This window comes from Strigops habroptila, chromosome 4 (assembly GCF_004027225.2).
Source record: "Strigops habroptila isolate Jane chromosome 4, bStrHab1.2.pri, whole genome shotgun sequence".
Classification (NCBI taxonomy): Eukaryota; Metazoa; Chordata; class Aves; order Psittaciformes; family Psittacidae; genus Strigops; species Strigops habroptila.
Genome location: NC_046358.1, coordinates 3,842,897 through 3,856,401, shown reverse-complemented (window position 1 = coordinate 3,856,401; position 13,505 = coordinate 3,842,897). Strand labels below are relative to the sequence as shown.

Here is a 13,505-nt window from a genome sequence, read left to right as displayed (position 1 = left end):
AGGCAGTAGTCACAAGTGCATAATTACCAAGTTCACACCTTTAATAGCCTAAAAGTTGACACGTTTAATAATGCTCTGGCACAAGAAACTGTTACTGGTTATGCAGGAATTATTTCCTTCTCCCCTGGTACCAGTTAAACTAATTGCACTGTCAACTAAATACTTGCAGGTGCTTTGCTCTACAGCCAAGAGCTGGGCCTCTCTGTTAGCCGCACTCACTCTAGACTAGACAGACCAGGCATAGGGACACACACATACATGTCACAAGATGCTGTTTGGGAATTAACTAATTCCCACAATTAATTAATTATCCTAAGTTTAACCACCCAACATAGGTGGCCACTCAAGTGGAAGTGAAAGACCACATATTACTGCTTGATGAAGCACTGGCAAGCTCCCTGCACTGTCTGGTCTCTTACTTCAGGAGAAGGGGACCTCTCCTTGCTTGTGTCATTACTGAATTCCTGATTATTTCCTGCTCAGAGGAGCACTTCCATGGCTCTGCCGTTGCTTTGGAGGATAGATAACAATGATTGTGTGGTGTTTCTTACGCAGTGATCTGCAGCCATTCGACTGTGCTCCTCCAGGACCAGACCCACAGCACTGGTAAGGATCAGGAGACATGTCGTCATTGCCCAGCTCCTAAACACGTTCTCAGGATCCCAGCACAGAAACCTGCAGGAATTACAAGCACCTTCTTATATTTGCTCCTGATAACAGCTCCACTATGAAGTGTCCCCTGTGAGTCACTGGAAACCCAGTGGTGGGAAAAGTTATACAGCAGCAGACATGGTGGACAGACAGCGAGGAGAGGAGACTGCCCTTAGCCCCTTGAGGTGGACACTGAACTGCAACCTGAGAAAATACTCCATGAATTACTGAGTCAAATATAGCTAAAATATTTTGGGGAAAAAAGGCAGAAAAGGTTTGTCTAAGTTGCAAAGAGAGGATTTGTTTTTTTCTGGTGCCAGGAGAGCAATGATGCTGCACCATTCAGATCCCCTTTATGCTTGTCAGGCCACTGTAAGGTGGGAGGTTCAGATCCACCACACCAGCATGAGTAGCTTTACACTAACACAGCATCTCAACATGAGAACAGGGGGAAGATGCTGACGAGCTCAGAGGGGACTGGACCCAAAACAGGAAGAAAATGAAAGAATTGCCTTCAAGTTCAAGCTTTTACTCACACACCGAGTACTCCTCTTACTGCAGAGGATGATTTACACATGAAGCAAGATGAGACTAAAATGCAGGTCCCTTTAAAGATGAATTCTGTGTGATTTGGATATACAGGGCTGCAGACACCCCTGGGTGCTCCCCTCTGCCCTGACACCCATCCTGCATTTGGCTCCCAGCTCCATCCTGTACAGACACAAACTGGTCGTGTCACTGCCATGCTGAGCATCACCCTAAGTGGCACCTGCTGGATGCTTTTAAGCCGTGAAAATTACTGAAGAGAAATGTACAACCAACATCTCAAGCCTGCAGTGGGCGACAGGCTCAAAACCCTTTGATATATAGTCATTATCTTCAGTAAAGTGAATTTAATAGGTCTTACAGGACAGGTATCCGTGATGCTAAAAACCATTGCAAGAGACACCTTCAGAATGAGCAGCACAGGAAGACTGGATGGGAGGTTTATTCTTCCAGCGCCTCTCCGGGACAGAGCTAAAGCACTCTGGCTTTCCACCCTTTTGCCTCAATCATAGCTATTCTGAAGATAAATGCTAGCCTATCTTTAGCCTTGGCATCTCCCCTGTTATTGCCTTTGAGATGGAGCAGAAAAATGTTAACAAAGAACAGTTGAAGAGAAACTTATTTATTCGGCCTAACCACTGGGATATGGCTTTTCCTCAAATGTTCTGCTACAGCAGATCCTCAAACCCGCTTTGTCCTCTGTGTTAACATCCATGTTTGTCTCTTGAAACAGAAAAGAGAACAGGGCTATTTTCCACCTTCCAGGAAGCGTATCCCTGATGCTGCTGTCTGGCACAGCACAGCCTCCCGTGCCTCCTGCATGGGGTAGGAAGGGTGATGGTAAATGACCTGCTATTATTTAATGCCAGCTGCTAAGCAGAAATGATGAGCAGGGAAAAAGATCGTGTGCTCACAGCCTCTTGAAGCTACTGCACACTTTGTGTATCAGGGGGATTTGGACCAGAGCTGAAAGCAAAGCAAGACAAAAAGGAGTCTGAAAGCTGCGGTACAGGGAGGATGCTAAACAACCTCTGGGAATCCTATGGAGCTCACTTCCCACTATGTACATTATGCAACATTTAGGCTATAGAGCGCCAATAGATGCTTCAAACCCTTTCACAAGCCCCAGTCTCCCAGTATTGTAATAGCATGAGGAATTGGTTGACGGAAATTAGCCCTGCTGCTGATTGTTTCTGACCGAGTTTGGTTTAGCTTGGCTGAATGCTGCTCTGGAGGTCAGGCTGCTTTGTACTAGATGGTGATTATGTATGTACTGCGTCTGCACAGACAGCAGCCAGCAGGATCTAATAGCAAAGGAAACAAGCTGTTCCCACTGCATGCAGGGGGACAGGCAGGGTGGTTTAAATGCTTGTTGTACAGGGATGTCAGGTCAGAGCCCACACCTGTTTCCTTACCTGCTGAATTGCATGCACGATCCTCTCCTGGTCCTGGAGGTCAGCTAGCTCTCCTGCTGCAAGGGAGGGTTTAAAACTCTTCCTGTGCATGCAAGAGTTGGTGAAGGACCTGTCCAAAACCAAGTGTGTCGTGTCCCCCCCCCCCCCGCCCCTTCCCGATTTTCCTCAGCTTTAAGCTACAGGCTAGCTTCAGTTGTGCCTGGAGCAGGACCCACCACCAGTCTCCTCACCCAGGTCATCTGCTGCATTTCAGTGCCCAGATGGTACAAGTCCATGGTTGCCCTGACTGAGCATCCTGATCTTCATCCACATCCTGGTCATCTCTTTCCTCTGCCCCAGCCTTACCTCCCCCGACCAGCTCACAGGATGCTGCTGGTCCCTACTGACCAGTGTGGTTGCACCAGGATGTAAGAAAAGCTGTAACTCCGCAGGAAATCCTACCACAGACCTGTTAGTGAGATGCTACGGCTCACTATCAGCTGTAACTAAAACTGGGAAGTTTCAACTGCTGGGGGCTTGCCTGGAGGAAGATGGTCCCATGGGATTATGTTGTTAGCACAGGAGAATTTCAAGAGAATGGAGAAAACACAGAGAGCAGATTCCCAGCCTGGGAATTTGCTTTCCCTTCTGTAGAGAGCTTCAGATGCTCCTCGGCACATACACCATAGACTGTCTTACAAAACCTTGCATGCACGTACACACGCACCCCACACACAACTTCACTCCTACATCACACCAAAATACCCTTCCTTTTCCTTATAGTACCATTTGCTCTAGTAAATAAAACTGCGTTCTATCCAACTACCAACCACGCCTGAAGCACTGAACAATTTACAGGTCAGGAAAGACAAGAGAAGCGACAAAACCAACTTGGATGAGAACAGGATATATATGCACTTAGTGAAAGCACGAGGCTTGCCCAGTTGCATAAGGTTCTTGGACACAACCAGTTATAAACACTCCTGAAAAGTGCATTTAGGTTAACACAAAGATCCCAAAGCAGCAAATAAAGTTGTCTAAACCCAGTCTAACTTGGCTCTTGTCTCATTAAGCTTGTATCTGACAGTACAGGCTGCAAGACCTCTCCGAGCAGCATTCCTGAGGGGAGCACCACCACTGGTCCTGCACTAGCTACCGACAGCCTTTAAATGCCTTTGGCTCTCAAAGGGGTACAGAGAGCTGAGAGAGGACAGTCAGATTCCCGAAATAAGGATGCTCGGATAAGTACTGTGCAAATATATCAGATTTTATTACTCTTTTATGGAAATAATAACAGACATTCAGGTAGAAACATATTAAATTAATGCAGTCAACAGTTTAAATGCAAAAATAAATATAAAGTCCAGCAGCTCAATGCATCTAAAACAGCTCATTTCTTCTAACGAATAGAAAAGATTTTTTTTTTTTTTTTTTGTCTTTTAAACGGAGAGTTTCATACAATCGAATAGAAACGAAGGTACAAGCGCTTTCTTAGAAAACATCCCGACCCGGCTGCCCGCCTCTGGGGCTCTCTGCAGCCCAGTCCTGGCCGGGCCGGGTCCCACCGAGTCCCACCGGGTCCCACCGAGCCGGGCAACCCTCAGAGAGCAGAGTCCGAGTCGCTGGAGTCGAGGCTGTTGCGGAGACGGCAGCTCCCGAGGCGGTCCCGCTGCAGGCTGAGGTTCTGGGTGCTCCGCCGCAGGCACTCCAGCGACTGCAGGAAGGACTTCTTGGCCTTCTCCTCCTCCATGGGGGACACCCCTTCCTCCTCCACCTCCTGGATCTCGTCGAAAGTCACCGGCTGCGTCTTGAAGCGCGATTGCCGCGGCCGCCGCAGCTTCCCTTTGGGATTCTTAGCGGGGCGGGCTGGCGGTGGGAACTCCTCGGACACGCAGACGAAGTGCGGCATCACCGCCTGGTAGCTGGAGCAGATGCCCATTAGCTCGGCCGGCTTCGCGGCCATCCTGCCGCCCGCGGGAGCGTCCGCCGCGGGGACCGGGGCCGGCGGAGCGGGACGCGGAGCTTCGGCCGTACCGGGCACCGAGGCTCCGGCCGGCGGGGAACGGGAACCGCGGGGCGGAACCACGCGGAGAAGTGCGGAGCGCAACGGTGCTGTCCGGAGAGGTGCGGGTCGCCGCTGATCGGGGCCGGCGCGGTACCGTGCGGAGCGGTGCGGACCGGAGCGGTACCGTGCGGTGTGGAGCTTGGAGCGGAGCTTGGAGCTAAGCGGAGCGGTGCGGCGCGATACGGTGCGGACCGGAGAGCGGACCAGAGCGCGGACCGGAGCGTCCCACCGTCCTCAGTGGATCCGCCGCTGCTGCTGCTGCCGCCGCCGGCTGCTCGGCACCGTTATATATCCCGGCGCTGCCCCCGCGGGAGCATGCTCAGACGGCAGCGGGCCCCGCTCGCAGCCTGCGGGCGCTTCCCTTCCGCCTGACGTCTCCCCGGCACCGCTGTCACCGCCCCCGGTCCCCCCCCCCGCCCCGTCTCCTCGGAGGAGGTGGGGGAAGGCAGGGACCGGGACCACGGAGCCGCAGCTGCCCCTGCGGAGGCTTCGCCCTCGGTCCCGCTGCCCCTTTCCGGTCCCCTTCCCCACCCCGAGGTTCCTCTCACCGCCGGCCCCGGTCCCCCATCCCCAAAGCACCCCCGGCTGCCCCGGGGAGCGTTGGGTGCGTCACAGGGGCTCTCTACATCCCCGAGAGCCACGGCGGTATCCTGGCTTTCCACATCCCACCTTGCAGCTTGTTCTGTCAATACCATGATTTCTGTGGCTGTAAAGGAATATTGACAGACTTGGCCACCAGCTTTCATCAGGGATCACTGCCGTCGGAATAACGTGGGCAAAGGAAACCCCGAGGCAAGCCCAAATCTGGACACCCCAATGCTGCAATGAGCCAGACTTCAACTACAGAGATCCCACAGGACAGCCCCAGACAATAAACCACTAGCAATAGAGGGTTAAGCAGGACACAGGGATCTCACTCCCAATTCTACCACCTCTAATGTAGTTGAAACACCTGCTTCAGTGTGATTCCATGTTCTTCCTTTAAGAAGGGATCCCAAAATTTTCCATTCCCCTCTGGGCTCTGAAATACTTCCATGGTATGATGCAAAATCGGATCCTCAGAGGGCAAACGGCATGCAAGTATTAGTGAGCTGAAACAAAAGCTTGCAAATTAGTGCCGGCTGGGACCACGCTCTAAAGCTGTGTGTGCCAAGGAGTGTCAGTGATGGAAAAACCCAACAGCGTAAGAAAAACATACGATAGGGATAGGAAAGGAGCTAGAAGGAAGTGGAGTAGAAAAGCATGAGGGAGGAAGAGCCTGAAATGATTAGTCTGTCCCCTCTGCACGGCTAATGTTAGACTATTCTCACAAAGGCATTCTCCAGTATAGCTTCACCCACTCGAGGATATTTTTGAAGCTTGGTTAGGAACTGGGAAGGAAGCAGAGGCTTAGCAACAGCATCAGGAATCCTGGTCTGTGCTGGAGAGGGGACAGGAATGTGAGCTCAGGGCTCTGAGCAGTTGGTACCCCAGTGCTTGGTGAGCCCTCGGTTAGAGGTACCTGGGGCACATCAAGCACCAGCCAGTAAATCAGCCCCCAGAGAGATCTGAGCTTACCCTGGGTCCTGCATCCCAGCCAGCACATCTGCTACGGGCTCCAGGTTACTGCACTTTGCCATAAAACAAGTTCTTTGTGCAGAGGCAGAGCAGTGAAGCTTCCATCCATCACACTCACCCTGTGCCATAGTCCAGCAGCCAGAAAGGTGTTGTTTTTGTGAGTTCACCATCAGAAAGTCTCAGCTTTATCTTTGGGTAAGACTTGGGACTGGTCCCTCTGCCTTTCAAACTGCTTTAGCAGTGGAGATGCTTCAGGACGTGTATTGGAAATAAACCATTATAATTACAGCCCTGGCTCAAACAGGATAAAACAAAGGAGGAATTGGGATTTGGGAGAGAGGGGACCTGAGGCTCTCGCTAGCAGCATGTTTCTAGAAGCCTGGCTGCTTTTCCTCTCGCCAGGGTAAGAGAAACAGTTGGAGCCATGGCTTTATGAAGCACCTGGCTGCAATCTCTTGGTTCCTTGGCTTCCCAAGCCAGCTTTAGGGCCAGGGTCAGCTTGAAGCCTTTTTATTGGGAGATGCAATTAGCTTAATAAGGGAACAATTTTCTGTTTGGTCAACTTGAATCATTCCAGCTTGGAGAAGGATGTGTTTTTTACTGTTGATTTTAATGGCTAAATTTAGCCCATACAGCCCTTGCTGCAGTACAATTTTCTCTCCAAGGGTCCCATTTACAGCAGTTTTTATTCCTCACAACTTGATTCTGCAGCAGGGCAAGGGACAAAGTGTGTTTCCTCAGCACAGGCCTCCAAGAAGATGAGCCTGCAGAACACTTTGGAGCACTCCATCCTGCAACAAGCTCTGGGCTGACACAGGAGCCTTGTTCTGGCCATGGAGAAATTATCTCACATTCAGATCGAGGGAGAGGATCGTCCTCCTCTACTCTGCTCTTGCGAGACCCCATCTGGAGCCCTGCATCCAGCTCTGGGGACAACAGCACAAGAGGGACGTGGAGCTGTTGGAGCGAGGCCAGAGGAGGCCACGGAGCTGCTGCGAGAGCTGGAGCAGCTCTGCTCTGGAGCCAGGCTGAGAGAGCTGGGCTGGGGCAGCCTGGAGAAGAGAAGGCTCCTGAAGGGGAGACCTTAGAGCAGCTCCAGTGCCTAAAGGGGCTACAGGAAACCTGGAGAGGGGCTTTGGACAAGGGCCTGTAGGGACAGGACAAGAGGGAATGGCTTTAACCTGCCAGAGGGGAGATTGAGATGAGCTCTGAGGCAGAAGTTCTTCCCTGTGAGGGTGCTGAGGCGCTGGCACAGGGTGCCCAGAGAAGCTGTGGCTGCCCCAGCCCTGGCAGTGTTCAAGGCCAGGTTGGACACAGGGGCTTGGAGCAACCTGCTCTAGTGGAAGGTGTCCCTGCCCATGGAACTGGATGAGCTTTAAGGTCCCTTCCAACCCAAACCATTCTATGAGTTTATGAAATGAAGCAAGGTAAATTTAATCCACTCTAGCACAAGAGCATACAAGGTTCTGCTGAAGAAAGGCCGGTTCATACAACATCTGAAATCCAACACATGCATCCCCAATCCAAACTGCCCATCTGGTTCCATACAGAATGTTCAGGCTGAGGGCAAACTGACTTCACTTCAGGTAGAGAGAACATTTCATTCATTCGATTCTGATTAGAAAATGCTCTGGGAGATTTCAGTGCCGAGTTGGAGCAACATCACCATGGTAATAACCAGGAGGCCTAAAGATTTTATTTGAGACAATTCAGAAAAAATATCCTGTGACATAATCCCCCAAGTTAGGTCTGCAATGCGCTAATGTACCAACTATATTTACTCCAGTGGTTTAAATCATGACTTCAATCTCGGTTGCTCCCAGTATTGAAATGTGACCTCATGGTATAGGTTACAGAAACCCTCTGCCATGTGGATCATCAGAGCGCATTTCTTGCCTGCATAGTACAGGGCTGAAGTCACGTTGGATGCAAGGGCTGGAGGGAATCTTCACCCGGGGCTGGGAATGTTTCAGGTGCTGCATGTTTTACATTAAATATCCACTCAGCAGCTGTGGCGCGTTGGGAAGTTAAAATGCCATTTGCACAGGAGAAGAAAGGACTAATGCTGCTGGAACAGCACCTGGGAAATCAGTTTATGTCATCAGGTCACTTGTTTAACAGTATGATTATGGGAAACACACTTATAGCCTATTCATTGTTATTCCTCTTGTTGGCTATCAGATAGAATGCCACAGAAGGGAAAGGGAAGAGTAAGAAGAGGAGGGAGAGAGAGATAGTCAGCTCTTCCTGTAGGAAAAGAAACTTCTGAAAGGCCAGGGCTTCCAGAGAAACCACCCGCAGCTCAGCAATCCCAGCACGGATACCCTGGACATTATGGCTTGTGCTCCAAGATGGAGTTTGTGGTAACCCCAGAGCCAGTGGGATGAGCTGCTTCCCAGCAGGATGCCTTAACCCATCCACTGTGAGGGTGCTGAGGCGCTGGCACAGGGTGCCCAGAGAAGCTGTGGCTGCCCCAGCCCTGGCAGTGTTCAAGGCCAGGCTGGACACAGGGGCTTGGAGCAACCTGCTCTAGTGGAAGGTGTCCCTGCCCATGGCAGGGGGTTGGAAGTGGATGAGCTTTAAGGTCCCTTCCAACACAAACCATTCCATGAGTATATGATTTTAAATGCTTGACATGTCCCTGGAAATATTTTGCTGAAGACAGATCCCTCACATTCCCTGGGCCATGCCAAGGGGCATCCTACCTGGCAGCACTGGGACAGCACAAGTGGGGAATAAGCACTTCTCCCTCTGCAGCAGGCAGGTATCAGGAGGGATTTAGCTGCAGGATTGGAAATCTCTGTAGGCAAGAGAAGATTGGGCTTGTTCCACAGCAGCACATCCAGGCTCCCATGGGCCAGGGCTCTCCTTCACACCATTAGCACTGTGATTTTGTCCCCTGCAGCATAAGACAAAGGAGAATCCATAGGCAGTAAGGCATGAGGAATCTCCCCTATGACACTTAGGATATCTTGGAGGGCAGATACATTCAGCAAGGCACCAATGAGCAACACCAGGAGGTTCAGGTCCTGCCAGGATGTTTGAAGGCAGCTTATGAAAAGTGATTTCTACAAGCCCCTTCCACAAGGAAGCTCTTGCCAATGTACCAGAGAGTTGCGAGGACAGGGAAGTTCTCTGAGGGATGCTTCAAACTGGGTATGTTCAATGCATGAATTACAGGAGCATGGATGGATTTTTACATCTCCCCAGGGAGTTTGCCACAGAAATGAGATTTTAAGATCCTTCTCTAAAGAAAGTAACTTTCTAAGAGAAAAAGTTCTCATTTTTATAATATATCTCGTCTGAATTCAGCTAATTTTAGCTGAAAACTTTCTTTCCATATCAACCTAAAGCAGTAAATATGAGAAATTCAGCTGAGTGGTTGATTCCCAATGCTGAAGCATTCAGGGGTGCAGTCACAGGCCTGGACACTGGAGATGTAAACCTGCCATGGATTTTCACTGAGACGTAAGTCACCAAAAGCCATGTTTCAGCTTCCAAGCAAGGGAATGTGAGAAGAATGCTGTTGTAACTTGGCCAAGGGCAGCCAGGTCAGGCTTGGGCCGCTTTAAAATGAAGACTGTGAAGACCAACGTGAGGTTTGGTAGGAAAGAAGAGTTGAAATGAGGAACCCTCAGAAGCAGAGGAGCCAGCCAAAGGCAGAAGCATGGTGAAGGTTGAAACAGGAGGGAGGAGGAGGAGCAGTAGGGCCACACAGGCCCATCAACAGTAGAGCCAAGGCTGGAGTAACAAGAGCAGAGGAAAGAGTCTGGGGTCTATGAGTTTAAACTGAAACAGGGGAAGTTCAGGTTAGATATAAGGAAGAAGTTCTTTACTGTGAGGGTGCTGAGGCACTGGAACAGGTTGCCCAAAGAAGTGGTGAATGCTCCATCCCTGGCAGTGTTCAAGGCCAGGTGGGACAGAGCCTTGGGCAACATGGTCTAGTGTGAGGTGTCCCTGCCCATGGCAGGGGGTTGGAACTAGATGATCTTAAGGTCCTTTCCAACCCAAACCATTCTATGATTCTGTGATTCTATGACTAGGATGGAAAACCCACAGGGGACCATACAGCACACTGCCTACAGCATTGGAATGTGAGGATGTACCCGCAGCATAACTGTAGGTTCAGACAAACACTCGTTAATACTTGTGAGGAGCTCATGATACAACATAGTTAATACAAAGTCTGTGCATTCAAAGCTCCTACCCCTTCAAATATCTCACTTTCAGTCTTGTCTGACTTTCTGTGAGCTGCAGTAAATGACATAAAGCTTCTCCCTGCTGCCATTAGGACAAAGTACTGGCTAAGATGTCTGAATGTGATAATGCTCCTCACAGAAATGGACTATTTTACTCTCTATATTGAATTGTTTCAACTGTAAAGTGATAGCTGAAGTGAGCCGTCAGGGTTTCAGTAGCACGTCACAGGATAACAGCATCTGGCTGTCATTACACCACTAACAATAAATGTAGTAATAAAACTCTTTGTTTTTCAAAGAGAGCTGCAAAATGTTCCCTGACGAAAAGCACTACATTGAATTTCCCTTGTTTGGCCTGACGGGCGTCAGGAGGGATGGCAGCTTCTCCCAGCACTGCTACTGACGTGGCAGGGCACAGCAATACAAGGACACAAGATAAAAGTTGGTTTAAACAACTGGAGGTCAGTGATTGCAGAAAGCTCAGCTGTTTAAAGAATGGAACTGTACTTTTAACAAATTAAGAGACTGCTTTGAATACTCCTGCTGGTACAAGTTGCTGCCCCATGGGGTAAAATTAACCTCTAACCTCCCATGGTTTAACTGTGTCTAGTTGTTACTATGATCCTATCCATTAAGCAGCACAGAAGTTAGGATTTTTAGTTCAATAATACCTTTTGCAATCAATAAACCACATCCTGCCTCAGGTTCAAAAGCTTGAAAAGATGTTTTGCGCCAAAAAGTAGATTAAAAATAAAGAATTTAGGGAAAAAAAAAAACCAAAACCTTTTGAATGTGCAGTGGAATCCCAGGAGTTTCTGTCCCTGTTCATGGCCCCTGCTGAGTTGGTGGCCAGGATGGTGCTGATGGTCCAGCTAACATGTCAGCTGCAGGCGCAGAAATGCTGTTGGGCAAGGGATTGAGAGGAGGATTCCCTGCTCCTTTCTTCTGGTAGCCCAAGGCTCAGAGGAGACATTATAATAGTCTTCCAATTCCTAAAGGTGCCTACAAGAAACCTGGAGAGGGACTCTTAGTAAGAGCATGTAGTGATAGGACAAGGAGGAATGGCTTTAACCTGCCAGAGGGGAGATTGAGATGAGCTCTGAGGCAGAAGTTCTTCCCTGTGAGGGTGCTGAGGTGCTGGCACAGGGTGCCCAGAGAAGCTGTGGCTGCCCCAGCCCTGGCAGTGTTCAAGGCCAGGTTGGACACAGGGGCTTGGAGCAACCTGCTCTAGTGGAAGGTGTCCCTGCCCGTGGCAGGGGGTTGGAACTGGATGAGCTTTAGGGTCCCTTCAACCCAAACCAGTCTGGGATTCTATGATTCTCTGAATTCTAAGAAAAGTTCTGTGCGGGGAGGACAGGACAGTGAGCTCCAATTTAAACAAATGGCCCAGGTTGCTATGGAAACCTCAAGGATGGAAAAGCAGCACGTTGAAAACAAAACACAGTGAGGTAAGTTTCATATCCACTCTGAAAAGATTTATGACCAGAAAAGGCAAAGTGGGTGTTAAATGCTTTTGAGCTAAGTCAATAGTAGCAGCACTTGAGAAGGAGGCATTATGGATTTACAGCACCCCTCATAGCTCTTCTATCCCAAACCCCAGGAGAACAGTCTTCTGCACTTTGCCAATACTATGGCATGAAACTTCAGGTTTCTTAACCCCTTCATGGCACCCCATCACTTTCTACATTACTACTGTAGCTATAAATTACTGTATGTAGCTACAATAAGCTCATCACTCATGACAAGTGGAAAATACATCACTAGAATTAATCTGACACAGGAGGAATAACATTATCTATGGCTTTAAAGCTCATCAAAACTGAAAATCCTAAAGATTTTTCTCTTCCCCTTAGAAAAGAAGAAATACAAGAGACAAATGGCAGAACTTTGCTACTCATATTAAATGGCATGTGCCCAGATCAACCTGGTGTGGCTCAGCAGCATAGTATTTAATCGGATCTACTCTAACCTCATCAAGAGTTAGTGCTTGAATATTCAAGTGTTCTGTGATTAAACGACCAGTGCAAGCAGCATGAGGACAGAGCAATTCCTGCCACCAGTATAATTAATCAATAACATTATTGCTAATATAGGTGTTAAATGAATGGTTACATACTGTTGATGGAACCAGTCGCCCTTTTTCTCAGAACATCTCCATCCTGCATGTTCCCTCGGGGTGGCAGGCACCATCCATCCTCACCAAAGGCAGCTTCCATTCATCTTCTCCTCATCATCAAGCCTGAGGGTTGTTATATTTAGTGATGGCTGTTTGGGAAAAGGCAGTCTTAACTGGGGTAACTAGTAGACTCCATCTGTTTGAATGGATAATGAGCGGTTATGACCAATGCAATTTTTCAGCTGTTCTTGGAAGAGACACATACTCTCTGCTGGAAAATGACATTTCTGAATGAAGAAACAGGAAGAAAAGGAAACCCACAGTTTAGATGATCTGCACCACACCTGCAGCAGGGAGCACGTGAGAGGAAACTAGAGATAAATATGAACAAGTGACAACAGGAGAGGTGAAAGGAAAAGGCTATGACAGGTAGTTTGGGAGACATGGGAAGAGTATAAGGAATATGGAAAATAAATTAAGAGGTGCTTTGTAGGCGAAGCAGCTCTTAGCACCTGCTCCACTGGCTCATATGGACAGATTACTCCATGCTTAGATTAGTGAGTCTGGTGATAACAGCCAAACTGAAAACCCCAGGCAGGTCCCTGTCCCCAAATCTGGGTAAGTATAAACCTTTGTTTTCAGATAAACAATATATTTTACTTTAATTTAATGTAATGTATCTGAGTTTAAACCTTCTTTTCAAAAAGCTTTTGGCTGGGAGTATTGTACTATCAAAACAGTCCTGGAAAGGAAGAAATCCTTATAACAGGAACATCTTTTGGGCAGCATTTTTAGAAAGATTGTTTTCAAATCTATATAACTAGGGAAGAGGTTCCTCCAGCTACTTAAAGAATGGAATCAACTACATACTTACCATTCTAAATATGCTGTCTTCTACACTTGACTCCAATAGCAGAAACAGCTCAACAGTAGCACCAGAAGTTGCTCTGGTCTCTAGTGAAATCTTTAGGTGCCAT

General features: G+C 48.7%; 1 protein-coding gene across 1 annotated transcript; it reads right to left on the bottom strand.

Annotated features, from left to right (window-relative positions):
• Positions 1–3,842: 3,842 nt before the first annotated feature.
• On the bottom strand, positions 3,843–4,927 carry C4H11orf96 (chromosome 4 C11orf96 homolog). Its single transcript, XM_030483775.1, has one exon. The coding sequence runs from the start codon at positions 4,552–4,554 to the stop codon at positions 4,192–4,194; it is 363 nt and encodes a 120-aa protein (XP_030339635.1). The 5' UTR covers positions 4,555–4,927; the 3' UTR covers positions 3,843–4,191.
• Positions 4,928–13,505: the final 8,578 nt, after the last annotated feature.

Coding starts and splice junctions, on each gene's coding strand:
- C4H11orf96 (XM_030483775.1), bottom strand. CDS start 4,554: ATGGCCGCGAAGCCGGCCGAGCTAATGGGCATCTGCTCCAGCTACCAG.